General features: G+C 42.6%; 1 protein-coding gene across 7 annotated transcripts in view; it reads left to right on the top strand.

Moving 5' to 3' along the window:
- Window positions 1-14,910, top strand: part of LOC137432048 (microtubule-associated protein RP/EB family member 3-like) — a 97,936-nt gene extending 83,026 nt beyond the window's left edge. For all 7 annotated transcript variants that reach the window (XM_078783166.1, XM_078783167.1, XM_078783169.1 and 4 more), the window contains 6 exons: window positions 5,360-5,487; window positions 6,078-6,223; window positions 10,353-10,542; window positions 13,259-13,413; window positions 13,753-13,905; window positions 14,003-14,910. In XM_078783166.1, coding sequence (XP_078639292.1) covers window positions 5,367-5,487; window positions 6,078-6,223; window positions 10,353-10,542; window positions 13,259-13,413; window positions 13,753-13,905; window positions 14,003-14,050 — 813 coding nt within the window. In that variant the 5' untranslated portion in view covers window positions 5,360-5,366 and the 3' untranslated portion in view covers window positions 14,051-14,910. The remainder of the gene's footprint in view (window positions 1-5,359; window positions 5,488-6,077; window positions 6,224-10,352; window positions 10,543-13,258; window positions 13,414-13,752; window positions 13,906-14,002) is intronic.
- Window positions 14,911-15,300: the final 390 nt, after the last annotated feature.

The raw sequence follows: 15,300 nt of genomic DNA, 5'->3' as shown, positions 1-15,300 counted from the left end.
TCACATACAGATAGACAGACAGGGGTGAATACATAACCTCCTTCCTTTGATGGTGGAGGTAATAAAAGAAAAAAAAACTCCTGAAGAAAGTGACTGACTCATGTAGAGCATTACAGAGCAACTCCCTTGTGGAACAGATACATACAGTCCAGCGCAACTGTTGATGGGGCGTAGGCTACGCACCTCTGTTCTCATCTTTCCTGCAATGTTGGATTCAGTTCTTCCAGACAAAAGGACAGTGGATCTCATAGGGAGAAGAGGTGGGTGGATGTAAAGTGCTTCGACAGACCTGGGCAAGCTAACACAAGGGAGAAGTGTGGATGTGGATTAGACGCAAAAGTTCAAGGCACGAGCGTCTGCACATCCGATTCCTCGTGCCTACCTAATCAATGTGGCACATGGGACAGTTAGGAGGAACCGGCATAACCCTGTGCCAATGCAGATGATGCAGAGTGACACTGAAGGATCCAGAGCTTCAGACCAGCTATGTAGGCTGCACCAGCTCCACCGAAACCGACTTCACCAGTGCCTACCCCTGCAAGCAGATGGGTCACACCCGGCACCATTAGGACAAGGTCTGGGAGAGATTATTAAGCCTCAGAGACTGATTGATAGTTTCTCAGTTTTCGTATGTGGTATAATGAACATGTTATGTCGGAGTAGTCTAGCAGGCTAAGCCAGAGGGATGTATGTGGAGTCGTTAGCTCTCAGGTTAAGCCTCATACCCAAGTTATGACCTGTATGCTTCATACCGTGATAAAACAGTTAAACTTTCGCTGTTGAATCCTTTAACGCCCAACACAACACCAACCAATATGGTGCCCGTGCACTGTATCCTGGGTGCTGATGAAACCACTCTATAAGTTTAAAGCTAAGTGTTTTGTGATGTATAATCTGTAAGGGGATAAAGTGTAAATGAAAGGAGGTAGTTTTTACTGTTTTTGAATTTAATGAGGCTTCATTTGGAATATTGTGCACAGTTTTAGCCACCACATCTAAGGAAGAAAATATCTTTCATAGAGTTCAGCATAGATCAACTCGATTGATCCCAGAGCTCTCCAGATTGTCGTGAGGAGCAGTTGAAGGAGACAGGGCTTTATACATAAATTGGAAAGGAGGTGATTGCAAGGGGATTTGATTAAGATTCTGAAGGATGTGGGCAAGATAGGTACAGAGGAGTTTTTCAGCAGAATGGACAATGTTAGGTCCAGGGGTCATAGCTTGACGGTAAAGATGAGAAATAGGATCGTTTCAAGCCAGGGGTCTTTCAGTCGGATAGTGTTAAATGCTTGGATCGTCTTCCAGGAAAGGTCATGGCAGCAGAAACAGTAGATACATTTAAATGAGATTGGATAGGTTCCTACATGCATTGGAGGCCCATCTATGTCTGTGTGGCTATGTATTATGTTCTATCCCACTCATGTGATTACATGTTTGTGGCTGAGCTTGTTTGCTATTTTTGCAATCTTGTCTAGTTACCCTCGCCAGAGAGGGTTTTGCATTTGAGTCCGTCTGTCTGTCTGTCTGTCTGTCTGTTTGTTTGTTTGTCCGCACAGAATAAATATGCTTTTCCCTGCAACGGCTGGTCGGATTGACAGGAAATTTTCACCATATGTGCACCACCTCCTGTAGAATTTTTTTTTTTTTGATAATAATAATTATGACGTCATGGGTCATGTGGTACGGGCGTCATGTCATTTGGGTTGTGGCCTGCCGGCTTACTATCCTCTGGAGGTGGGGTTTATTTGCAAATCGGCTCTGCCTGCTTGCAGGGGACGGTTGTTGTTGTTGTTGTTGTTGTTGTTGTTGTTGTAACAAACATGACTTTTTAATGGATGGTTTTATGGCCGGCCTTGCAATTGTAAAAACGTAGGGAAAAACCACAGGGGGCAATTGTATACTGGGAAAAACTAAATTTATTCCCTATCTCGTTACCATAACTCCACCCACCGTGTGAAGACATAAACAATCTTAAGCTCCAGTTTCCCTACTTAATACATCGAAATGTCTCCTATGCGTCCATGGTCCATGCTATCCCTACCCTCTTGGTAAGCCGTGATGTAACGCGCGCGTTTGGACCCGGAAACAGAATTATGACGCCGCGCGTTACGTCACTGCTTACCAAGAGGATAACAACTAGACAGGAAGTCTAACAGCAGCGAAGCCGGGATTGTAAAATATTATAAACCATAAACATATTATTGGCTTTTTAAATAGTCGCTAATGATAACATTAAACAAAGAAATTTGGAGGAATCCCGACATCTGTGAGGTAAGTTTTACCTACAGAACTGAGCGAAGATCTACTGTGAACAATATACCCCACAAGGGTTGGGTAATAACATGATCCTTCTGCCGGGCCTATACGTACTGTGTCGTTGGAAGACCAGTAACGCCGATGCGTTCGATATTTGATAATCATTTTAACATTTGGATTGTTTGTTTTTCACACTGAATGAAAAACGTAAAGGTAAAGCATATCGATTGTGATATCCTCTTGGTAAGCCGTGACGTAACGCGCCGCGTCATAATTCTGTTTCCGGGTCCAAACGCGCGCGTTATGTCACACTTACCAAGAGGATATAATCCTATCTGTCACTATGATAATCCATCATCTACCCCCCCCCCCCCCAACCCCCTCACAAATGTAACAATACTAATCTCATTTGAACGTGACATAAGGATACTAACCTAAGGAGGCCTCATTTGAACTTGGCAAACAAGGGAATGAATGAACAGAGGAGAGAAGAAAATGCAATAAGCTGAAAGAAGGTTGGGTTAGGTGGGGCTACTGAGGGTAGAAAACATAACTAGGAATAATGGTGTTGCACTGCAAATTTTACGCTCTGGATGGGAGAGTGGGATTGAAGAGTTTCAGGAGGGCAGTTCCACATCACGAATAGGGGGCAGATATGCAGAAAGTCTGGATTTGGGGACATTATCAAGGAGGGGGTTATTGGAAGTAGACGTGCATCTTTGAGGATCTGTGGGCTTGAAGGTCATAAAAAAAAAAAGAAAAAGAGGTTACTGATTTGCCTTTGAATAGAACACCACATCTAGTGCTTCTGCCTCATCACGGGAGATTCCAATAAAGTTGTTTTATCTATCTATAATTCCAGTAATCTCTGTACGTCTGTACGTTTGTACGTCTGTTTGTCTGTGACCGCTGTTTCTCGACAACCACGGGTCCGATATACTTTTAACTTGCCAGGTATATTGCTGGGGACCCGAGGATGTGCCTTTTCAAGGTTTCATATTAATCGGACAATTACTTACCGAGCTATGTCCAAAAAACGATTCAACCAATCAGAGAGCAGCGAACGATCGCGTGTGCCGAACGTGGAGGACACACTCTGCCTCGGATGGCACATTTGAGAGCGTATTCATTTATTTCACGTTTGCAAACTATGTTGGCGTTAAACTATGTTTTAAAACTAATAAAACCGAATTTGCGATTCATTCGCTTTCCTGCGCGTTTGTGCACGCGATGGCGATTTCTTTACCAAACTCCGGAAGCCGTTCGCTTTGGACCAAACCATTGCATGTAAATAGAGGGGGGGGATTGTCACCGTACTCGCAAGCCGTTCGCTTTGGACCAAACCATTTCATGTAAATAGAGGGGGGGGATATAATTTTAGATATAGATATAGTACGGGCAATGCCCTAGTCTATCTATAATTCCATTAATCTCTGTGTGTATGTGTGTATGTGTGTTTGTATGTTTGTCTGTGACCGCTGTTTCTCGACAACCACGGGTCCGATATACTTTAAACTTGCCAGGTATATTGCTGGGGACCCGAGGATGTGCCTTTTCAAGGTTTGAAATTAATCGGACAAGTACTTACCGAGCTATGGCGATTTAGCCGTTCGCCGTTCGCTTTGGCGTTGCGAATGGACCAAACCATTGCATGTAAATAGAGGGGGGGGGGTTCTGTGGTCGTTGCGAATGGACCAAACCATTCATGTAAATAGAGGGGGGGGGGGGGGGTTCTGTGGTCGTTACTGCCACGTGGTTTCAAAGTTTTTTTTTGTTGTTGTTTGCACGCATGTTTTTTTGCACCCACGTACGGGCACGCCCTAGGATGTTTACACACACACACACACCCCTACACAAATTTTTTTTTTTTTTTTTTTTTTTGGCAAGGAACGGGCACCCACGTACGGGCACGTCCTAGCTTATATATAGTACGGGCATGCCCTAGTCTATCTATAATTCCAGCAATCTCTGTGTGTGTGTATGTTTGTTTGTGACCGCTGTTTCTCGACAACCACGGGTCCGATATACTTTAAACTTGCCAGGTATATTGCTGGGGACCCGAGGATGTGCCTTTTCAAGGTTTCATATTAATCGGACAAGTAGTTACCGAGCTATGGCGATTTAGCCGTTCGCCGTTCGCTTTGGCGTTGCGAATGGACCAAACCATTTCATGTAAATAGAGGGGGGGGGGGTTCTGTGGTCGTTGCGAATGGACCAAACCATTTCATGTAAATAGAGGGGGGGGGGATTGTCACTGTACTCGCAAGCCGTTCGCCGTTCGCTTTGGCGTTGCGAATGGACCAAACCATTTCATGTAAATAGAGGGGGGGGGATATAATTTTAGATATATATATAGTACGGGCATATATATAGTACGGGCATGCCCTAGTATTTCAAATTTCAGGAGAGACAGAAGCGATGCTGAGGTGGCAGTCAATTGAAGGGAGCATTACTGAGACTCAAGAGTGAACCTTTTAAAGTGGTGGATTATGGAAAGAAATGTGTTTATTCGTTTGATCCTTTTGGAGTGATGGAGAGAATTTGCCTGACTTGAAAGATGTTTCATGGAAAGAAATTTAAACGTCTAATCCATTCCCTTTTAGCAGAGTAATGCAGCTGCTGGTCTGTCAGTGGGATTGGGTTCTCTATGGGTACTGTACGACAATGTGGTCACCTGAAAAAGCAGGATGGGGGTTTCCAGAGCATTTTAAAGGTTGTTTATATTGATGAGGAACAAGACTGTGCCTCAATCCAATCCTCAAGACACTTATGCTAACACTGAGATGAGGAAATTGCAGCAATTGTGTCAATATTGTATTTATTTCTTCATATTTTTTTACTGGGGTCATGTACTAAGTTAGTGTGAAGTCTTGTTGGGTCATTATGGTTGAGGTATGTGGTGCCTTCCTGCTTGCTAAAGCAAAAATGCTTTTGGGATTTTGTGTTTGAGCTCTTTTCTGAAAGCCCTAAATGTTAGACCATTTGAGCAGAGACTGGTTTGGATCTCCAACTTAAGTGATTGCTGGAATTGCAAGTAAAATCTGCTAAATTAAGAAGAACTCGATGCACCTCCTGAAATGTTTGATTTATTTTACGTTGGCAGTTGGGGCATGGCTGTGAATGTTTATTCCACTTCGGTGACCAGTGAGAACTTGAGCCGCCATGACATGCTTTTGTGGATCAACGAGTCTCTGCAACTCAGCTATGAGAAGATTGAGCAGCTGTGCTCAGGTAATCCGAAATTATTGTGTGTTTGTGTGTTTCTCTCTGTTCCCATAAGTTAAACAGGCAAGGGACCAAAATGCATGAGTTGAAATGTACAATTGCTAAAACTTAAACATTACACCAACCATAACTAATTTGATATGACGTGCACATATGATCCTCACAAGTTTGGTTTATTGCAACTGCTCGGCATCCTCCAAGAAGGACTTCCACTTACGTTAGGTCCTTTGACTCTGACAGTTTGGGATGGCCTTGTGCTCGGTGATTTACAATAATGTATTTAACTTATTAATTTGCTATGAGTTAATATTTACATTGTTGCAAAAGTGTATTTAATGAATTTGTCCATTCAAAGAAGCACATTACATTGACTTTGTGTTCAAAAACTTCAAATAACTTTCCTCAAATTTATCTGAAACATTGCTTCAATCGATGCAAATTGTGGCAGAGCAGGTGTCTGTTTTGGAAAATTAGTCGATTCCAGTATATCATGTTAAATTCAACAGGATCGAAACAAAAAATTTCATTTTGTATCTGCATCATAAACGACACGAACTGAGGGGACCAACCATAGCATGTGATTGCTTTCTCTGCAGGAGTGACCTATTGCCAATTTATGGACATGATGTTTCCTGGTTGCATCTCGCTTAAAAAAGTGAAGTTTCAAGCAAGGCTCGAGCATGAATACCTCCATAACTTCAAGATGTTGCAAGCCGCATTCAAGCGGGTAGAGGTGGACAAGGTGCCTGAGTTTGTTTGCTTGGTGTTTGCAAGTCAGAACTTTCATCTGATATATTAGAAATTTCCTTTAATTTGTGACTTTGTGGTAAAAGCAGAAGCAAACTACAGACTTGGCATTTAATATGGAATCTTTTTTTTTTTTTCTTGACTTGGGTTTACTTTCTGAACTCGGTATATCAATCTGGTGAGTTTCTTTTACGCTTCGGTGATTTCTTTGTTAAAAGAACCATGTCACTGATTGTCTGTCGCAGCAAGAAGTCAATAACAGGATTATATCACAGGTGGCGTGACAAAATGTACGGACAGGTACATTTGACGATTGGCTTCACAATCGGGTATATAAGGGTTGTTGCGTTCTGTATTAGTGGAAAACAACTGCTGCACGTCTACAAAAGTTATTGCCGCTTCCCCTGGAGATGGTCCGTCAACTCGACAATGCTATTTGTCATTTAGTGGTGGCTTTACGAAATTCTGGCATGAAACAGCGTGCTATTGCTCGGCAGTATGGCATCACTCAAGGTCAGGGTCAAAGATCCTGAAACGAAATGCTCAGAGGGGTGTCCCTACTCCAATACCGAGGTCAGGACGTCCCCACAGAACCACAAGGAGGGATGATCGCCAGCTGCACCGGTTAGTCCGCAATAGCCGTACCAAGTCAGCTAATCGGCTTAGGGCTGAGTGGCAGCAACTGACAAATGTGCCTGTATCTAGAAGGCCAGTCAACCAACGACTGGTTCAAGCAGGCTATCGTGCCAGGCGTCCCCTGAGAAAGCCACGTCTGACCAGACAACACTGCCAGCGCCGATTGCAGTGGGCTAGAGAGCACCGTCAATGGCAGCCAGGACACTGGAATCACGTGATCTTCAGTGACGAGTCTAGATTTCTGGTCTATCATCAAGATGGCCGCGTCAAAGTGCGCAGACAAGTGCATGAACCCTACAACAAAGATTGTATAGTGCCAAGAGTCCAAGCTGGAGGTGGTGGGGTGACCGTTTGGGCTGCTTTTCATGCAGGGGGCAAAACTGACCTGGTTGTTCTGAATGGAAACCTGAACCAGTTCAAGCACAGGGCCATTCTGGAAGAAACATTGCTTCCATTTGCTCGTGCAGCCTTTCGAGGAAACTTTGTCTTCCAAGATGACAATGCATGGCCTCATTGTGCTCGCATGATCCAACACTTTCTTGCTGACCGTGGTGTAGAGCATATGGAGTGGCCTGCCATGTCCCCGGATAAGAATCCGATAGAGAACTTGTGGGCAGAATTAACGCGTCAAATCGACAACTTGGACCAGCAGCCTGCCTCTGTGCGTGAATTGCAGCAGACTATTGTCACTGCATGGCAAGCGATTCCTGTCCAAACCTTGGCAAATCTCGTGAACAGCATGCCTCTACGTGTACGTGCTCTCCTGAATGCTCGTGGGGGTTACACGAAGTCCTGAACTGTAATTTTACTGTCCTTAATCCCAGTCGTAATTTAACTTTTGTTTTTGTTAAAAAAAATTTTTGGCTAATGTGCAAAATAAAGAGATACTTCTGGAAAACGCACAGAAGTTTAACACAGTACTGTCCGTGAATTGAGTTCGATATCAGTTTACATCACTTTCAAGGATCAATTTATTTGATTCGAAATGTCAAATGTGGTTTTTGTTTCTTTTAAAGGTCACATTAACAAAATCTAGAATAATTTCAACATAATTCCAATGAAATTTTGGTTCCAAGTCATCTTGAAAAGTAAGTTCACCCCACAAAAAAAATATTCCATATTAAATGCCAAGTCTGTAGAAAGGCACTTAGTAGAGCACGTACCTCCGCCAGGCTGAACAGTTTACGTTTTGTATCCCACTGATAGGCTGGATCTGCATCCATAACTTAACCAAAATATAACGCCTTGTTCCTTTCACCTAACCAACCCATCCACCGAGTATTGTCATGATCCGTCCACAACATTTTGAAATATCAGGCTATGTATCGTTTTATGTCCGAGCTCTCAACTAAAAATCACTTTCAAAAAAAAAAAAAGAATCTCGTTTCCGCATCCTAACTTCACCAAAATCGAATCCGTTCATCCTTGTCACATACCCAACCATTAAACAGATTTTGTCCTAATCTCTCCATAACTTTAATGAGATATCCTGTGCACAGACAAACAGATAGGGGCGAAAACATAACCTACATCCACCTTCGGTGGAGGAGATAACAACAGCCACGACAGCAGCAGCAGCAGCAACAACAATTGTTATAAAAGATCCTCTTTCCAACCCCCCTGGCCCCTCCCCACCCATTTTTCCTCATTTCACACCCTTATTTCGATTCAGATAAGACATGTAATGTGTTTGAAGTGCAACATGCTCTTTTGATTAAACCAATCGGTGAAGCGACGGGTATTGTTACGTGCTCCTCCCCGACCCCCTGGTCGTGGTGTACCTCCGAGCCCCGAGAGGAGTCACGGCAGAAAAATGTGTTATTCTGTGTCAAAAATCAATGGTGAACACACACCAATTGTTACTAACAAACAAATATTGTATTACAAATCACACAAGAATAACAGTACAACAATGATAGCAATCAAAAGTACAATCAACATATATCTTATGATGGTACCATCAGCTAATATCAGGTAACTCACTGTGCTCCAAGTGAGTGACAAAAGAACATTCCCCAATGTCACTATATTCCCGTCTTTGAGCTCAAGTTGATCCCCCTCCAGCGATCATCAGAAAGATGTCGAATCCAAACCCGAATCCCGTTCAGATGACAGGCCCATTCACGCCGCCAAAACTGCACAAAGGTGTACGCGGCCAAAGCGGCAGAAAAGGGTTACGCGGCCAATAGCTGCGAAAAGGCGCACTCAAGTCGACTGGGAAATTCACCCCCTCGGGTATGAATGTTTTACCGCTCCAAATCGGCGAACCTCAGGTTTGTCTTCAAAATTCGCGTTGCACACACACATCCCAGATAGACGTCTGAATGGTGAAAACGGCTGATGCGAAGCAAAGACCTTTCGTGATGAGCAAAGCGCGCGAGTCAAAATGGCCGACGACTCGTACTTGAGACGTAATGACCCAACGATGATTCCTCGGAATCCAACGCCAAACCTGACACGCAGGTTGATCAGTCACAGCGATAACAACCCCATCGCAGGAATCCCTTTCCAGGAAACCCAAAGTTCACTCGGGACTCTTGCTCGACAACGTTCGCTCAGGACGAAGAAACGACTCGCTTCTTCTCCGACTTCACTCGCTCCACCTCCTTTCTCCTCGTCTTCTTCCGGTTTTAGTCTGGTTCCCGATCCGGTTTCCTGTTTCTTTTAACATTAACTTTTAACTTTTGAAACTAGAAATATCTATTCCCTTTAAATGACAACAATAATACATGGAATCGGAAATATTTACAGTGGATGCAAACCACCACAACGGAAGTGACGAATCCGTAACAGTATGCACAGCGAGTTTGCACCAAATGTTTGCATAAGCTTAGTAATGAATATTGTAATGAAATGAGTATTCTTGTTCTAAGGACATATTATATGGAACAATGAGGATTTTGAAGCTGATTTTGTGTATATGTTCAATAATGTGCAAAAATTTGTTTTATTTGCCTACTTGCAAAGGTACCCGGCGTTGCCAGTACACCTCTTCTCTAATTTTAGCAAAGATGCCTCTTCTCTTCCTCTCCCCCCTCCTCCTCTCTTCCCCCCTCTTTTATTCCCCCCCCCCCCTCCCCTAATCCCACATTCACTAAAACATATTTTTCTGACAAACGACATGACAGATTATGGACCAAATTTGGTACAACATATCAGAACAGTAAGGTCTCATGGGGTTGTTCTTAATCCACCACCTATGTCCTATAAGAAGCTGAAAACGGGGGGGGGGGGGGGGGGGGGGGGTTCGCCTCAAATTCAGAGAGTTAATTTTAATATCTTCTTATAAAACCGTGGGGAAATAACCGTGTCTCCCACCGGGCTAATTCTAATATTACCCCAAACTTCATCGCACGTCTAAGCCCCACCCTGTGGATACTTGTTTTGTAAATATTTTTTGTTTTTATTTTATTTTTTGCTTCATCTTTTTAATTCATTTTTATTTTGACCCTTCTGCTATTGTTTTCTGATCTGATGTTATTTTGCAGGTGATACCTGTGGACAGGCTTGTTAAGGGACGATTTCAAGACAATTTTGAGTTTGTGCAGTGGTTTAAGAAGTTTTTCAATGCAAATTATGATGGCCACGAGTACGATCCCGTGGCAGCAAGGCAAGGTCAGGATGCCTTTCCACCACCCAACCCGGGTACTCAGATCTTCAACAAGCCAAAGGCCAAGAGTACGTTGGACCTGACTGCTGTCGTGACCCTTGGTTTAACTTTTTTAATGCTGTTAGATTTGTATCACTGGCCATTGTTAAATTGCTCATCTACTTTGACTAAGTAGGACTGGTGTTGATATTTTGCTGCAGTTTGTCAAGACTATGTAAAAAGCTGTATGTGGTGTCAACTTTTTGACTGTCAAATAAGTTTGCTTCAACAAAGAGAATCATTAGTATTTCTCTGAACCCCTCCTCTCCTGTTCACCATCTATACAAAAAGGGAAAGGTGAGATCAAACCAAAGATTAGCCAAAAAACAACTACAGTTACTTCAGAAAGTATTCACACCCCTTGACTTCACATTGTGGTGTTAAAGCCTGAATTTAAGTTGGGTTAAATTGAGATTATTTTTTTGTCACTGATCTACACATATTACCCCATAATGTCAAGTGGAATATATATTTTATTTTTTAGATTTTTTTTAAAATAATAAAAATGAAAAGCTGAAACGTCATGAGGCAATAAGTATTCAACCGCTTTGCTATGACACTCCAAATTGAGCTCAGGTGCATCCAATTTCCTTTGATCATCCTTGAGATGTCTCTACAACTTGATTGGAGTCGACTAGTGGCCAATTAAATTGAATGGACATGATTTAGAAAGAAACACACCTTTCTATACAAGGTCCCACAGTTGACAGTGCATGTCAGAGCAGAAACTTTACCATGAAGTCCAAGTAACTGTCTGTATAACTCCGTGATACAATTTTGAGGAGGCATAGATCTGGGGAAGGGTATAAAACAATTTCTCGTGTTGAAAGTTCCCAACAGCACAGTGAGTTCCATGATTACGAAATGGAAAGAATATGGAACTGCCCAGACTCTTCCTAGAGTTGGCAGCAACTGATCAAGAAGGACCTTGGTCAAGGTGACTAGTAACCCAATGAACACTCTGACATAACTGCATAGTTCCTTGGCTGATATGGCAGAACCTGCTGGAAGGACAACAGTCTCTGTAGCACTTCACAAATCTAGGCTTTATGGGAGTGGCCAGACGGATGCCACTCCTAAGAAAGAGGCAGCATGCTTGGAGTTTGCAAAAAGGCATGTGAAATACTGAGAGCAGTAGGCAAAAGATTCTGTGGTCTGACGAGTCGAAAATTGAACTCATTGGCCTGAATGCAAAGTGCTACGTCTGGTGGAAACAGAGCACAGCTCATAACCAAATAGCACCATCCATACCGTAAAGCATGGTGGGGCAGCATCATGCTATGGGAATGCTTTTCAGCAGCAGGGACTAGGAGACCTTTATGGAGAGAAGGAACAATGAATGGAGCCAAATGCAGGCAAATCTTTGAGGAGAAACTGCTTCAGAGTGCAAAAGACCTTAGACTGCGGCAAATATTTATATTCCAACAGAATAATGACCCCAAGCATACAGCCAAAGCAACACTGGAATGGCTTCAGAACAAGAACGTGAAAGTCCTTGAGTGGCCCAGCAAAGCTCAGACTTGACTCCCATTGAGAATCTGTGGAAAGAATTAAAGATTGCTGTTCACTGACTCTCCCCATCCAACTTCACAGAGTTTGAGGAGATCTGCAAGAAGAATGGGAGAAACTCCAAATCCAGATGTGCAAAACTGATAGACATACCCAAGACGACTTGGAGCTGTATTTGCTGCCAAAGGTGCTTCTACAAAGTATTGATTCATGGGGGTGAATACTTATGTAAATTAGATTTCTGTATTTCATTTTTAATTATGTAAAGATTTTTTAAAAATAAATTTTTGACTGACTTTACTACATGTATATCAGTGACAAAATAAATCTCAACTTAATCCATTTTAAATTCAGGCTCTAACACAACAAAATGTGAAAAAAGTGAAGGGGTGTGAATACTTTCTGAAGTATGGATGGCAATAGTACCTATTGACTGGAATGGTTGTGACCATGGAACTGTGCCAAACCAGCGTTTTGGATCTGGGTGCCTGCCATGCATCTACCCTGTTTAGTTTCCCTTTACCACTCAATAAGAACTTTAAGTTGTAGCCTGCAGCATAGATGGTCACCAGGCTCAGTTTCAATCTGTGGAAAAACCCACAACCTTCCACTGCTTATTGCATTGTCAGCTGCTAATCACAGCGTCAGTCAGCCGCCATAGGCTTTATAAGCCTTTTGGGGGGGAGTGGTAGTGACAGTCATTTGTGTAGCACAGATGTTCATGGATACAATTCCAGTTGAGAGGTGCTAGTTGTTTGTACTCTTTCAGATGACTTGTCTGTTCATCTTCTGGGGGAATTCACTCCATGTTGATGATGGTCAGGGAGCCAGGAATGTCTATGGATCGATTCCTTTCCCCAATGGGCCGGGTGTTGATCTTGCCCAAAAGCTAACAAAGCCTGTAACGTGGGCTGGGTGACTGTTGTGCTAAGCAATGTAGCAGCTGACACTGCTTTAGACAATGGGTGGTTCTTTGTTTCACAAATGACAACTGAGTCTGATGGCATACAGTATTTCATGTTGATGTAAATGCACAATACTGATTTATAATAATCCTGACTAAAATCTACCTCTTTCAGGTTGTATACATTCTTGGTGCAATGGGATATTTAGACTCTGCAAAATCGGGCTGTCTTTCCTTTAATGTTTCCTTCCTGAGAAGGATGGAAACTGTGATGTCAAAACACCGCAAGGTTTTTAGCCTTCATGTCCAAATGACTGTTTTTAATTGCACAGACACATCCACATCCAAGACGGCTTTACATGGCCAAAGGCAGCAAAGTGATTCTGCTTCCTGTTCTTCTCCTGCGTCCCTGAGTCAGAAACATCAACAAAGAATGAAAAATGACCGTGCGAGCCCTGATGGGCCTATCACAGAATTGAATAATCAGGTAAAACATGGCTGTGAATTGCCTGGTTTGAATGGAGTAACTGGAGACTGCGGTTTAACTTCGTGTAATGAGCTCCGAACATTTTTTTTTCCAAACAGCGGGTGGGTTGGCAGTAATCCGAAGGTTCAGGTAGACATCGTCCCATCGACTTTATATTGTCAATTTTTCAGCCAATTGTAATGGCAAATACTTTGGGTGCAATTTTATCCCACAAATTGTAATTGAGCTTTCTAATTTGTAACGGCAAACCAAGCACGATTGAGCTCTTCACAGTGCGTAACGAGAATCTTCCATCGAAACAAAATTCTACTGCGATGTTGTTTTGCTTCTTCCGAGCAGATCAAGGCGTTGAAAATGTCATTGGAAGACATGGAGAAGGAACGAGATTTCTACTTCAAGAAGATGCAGGACATCGAGCAGATTCTTCAAAAAGAAGATGATCAAGAAAATCCATTGTGCCAGCACATTTACTCCATCCTCTACACTCATATGGTAATGTTCAATTCCTTCCGTTACGGTATCTCGTATTTAAAGGGTTTGCGCAATATCGAGATTGTTTGTGTGTGGCTTTTCAAATTGATGTTTGCAGGAAGATGAGGGCAGTGAAACACCACAGGATGAGCCTGAAGAATTCTGAGCCACCTGTGCTCATGTTGATGCTTAGTTTTGTTTCTCAGTATTGTCTCCACTCGTCACCTGGTTTTCTGGAGGACAGAGTATCCTTTTTTAAATTATAACAAAAAGTTTCTGCCATTGAAGTTTTATGGTTATAAAAGTTTGATTGTTTTTCTTGTGGCACTTAGCACAATGTCTCCGGTTTGTATTTGATTTGTATTGTTTTTTTTTGGGGGGGGGGGGGGGGGGGAGTGAGAGGGGGGGGTGGTTGTATTGACGTGGCATTACTGTAAGGAATCTTGGGGTAATGGGTTTGGATGATGTGTAAGACAATCCAAATTGATCTGGCGCTGAATTTTTTTTCAAACTGGAGTGTTGTTTTTACTTTAATAAAGTCTTTGTAATGAAGAAGATTGTTGGTACATTTTAGAAAGTGTATGCATGTTTACATCGTCATCTCATGTTTATGAACGTAACTTGATTCTTCCATGCCACAAATAGGTAATATAACTGAGGAGGTTGTTATAAGTTTTGTGCAATTGCAGGGTGAACATCTCGGGCAGAGACAAAAGCTCGGGTTTTGGGAATGTGGACAGGTAACGAATGAGAATGTAAATGGTATCTGTCAAATTCGAAGTTCCCTCAATATCTCAACAATATAATGGTGAATGTTGTTTGGCTGTTTAATGTCCAACTAATACTTGTTTGACATGCACTCTGTGAACGTTTTGTCGATTTTTGTGACGTTTTGAGGTTGAATGCCACAGGGTGAATTAAAAGATGTTCTGGCTCCGAGTTGATTCTTCCGAGATTTGTAATGACATCTTGTGAATCTAGTGTTTTGTATTCTTGATTTCTAAATAAATGTGCACTTCAAAATTTCTTCCCCTTGTATATTCTGTCTCTAAGCAGCGATTTGCAGCAGATGGATGATTTGTCGCCGCAATTCGGGTTTTGTTTGTTGGTAGCAAAAGCACGGTGTATGATTCTTTCGGTGGCGTCGAGGCTTGTGGGGGAGTTAGAAATGGGTATGAACTGAGCTGTGATTGATTAACTTCATATTGTGGTGCAAATATTAATTTTTGCGTACATAATTGAGGCTTGTGGAATTGCTGGAAAAAGGAGTGCTTGAGAATTGGGTCATTTTGGGTAAAAAAAAGGTGTGTCTGATGATGTCTCTTTGCTGATGACTCTACTCTGTCGCTCCATTCCTCATCCATCAGATCGGCAGTCTGCAGCCTCCTCACTCTCTGCAGACCTGGACAAAATCAG

This window comes from Myxine glutinosa, chromosome 8 (genome assembly GCF_964187855.1).
Source record: "Myxine glutinosa chromosome 8, kmMyxGlut1.1, whole genome shotgun sequence".
Taxonomy (NCBI): domain Eukaryota; kingdom Metazoa; phylum Chordata; class Myxini; order Myxiniformes; family Myxinidae; genus Myxine; species Myxine glutinosa.
The sequence above is the reverse complement of the archived record's forward strand: the minus strand, read 5'-3'. Positions and strand labels throughout refer to the sequence as shown.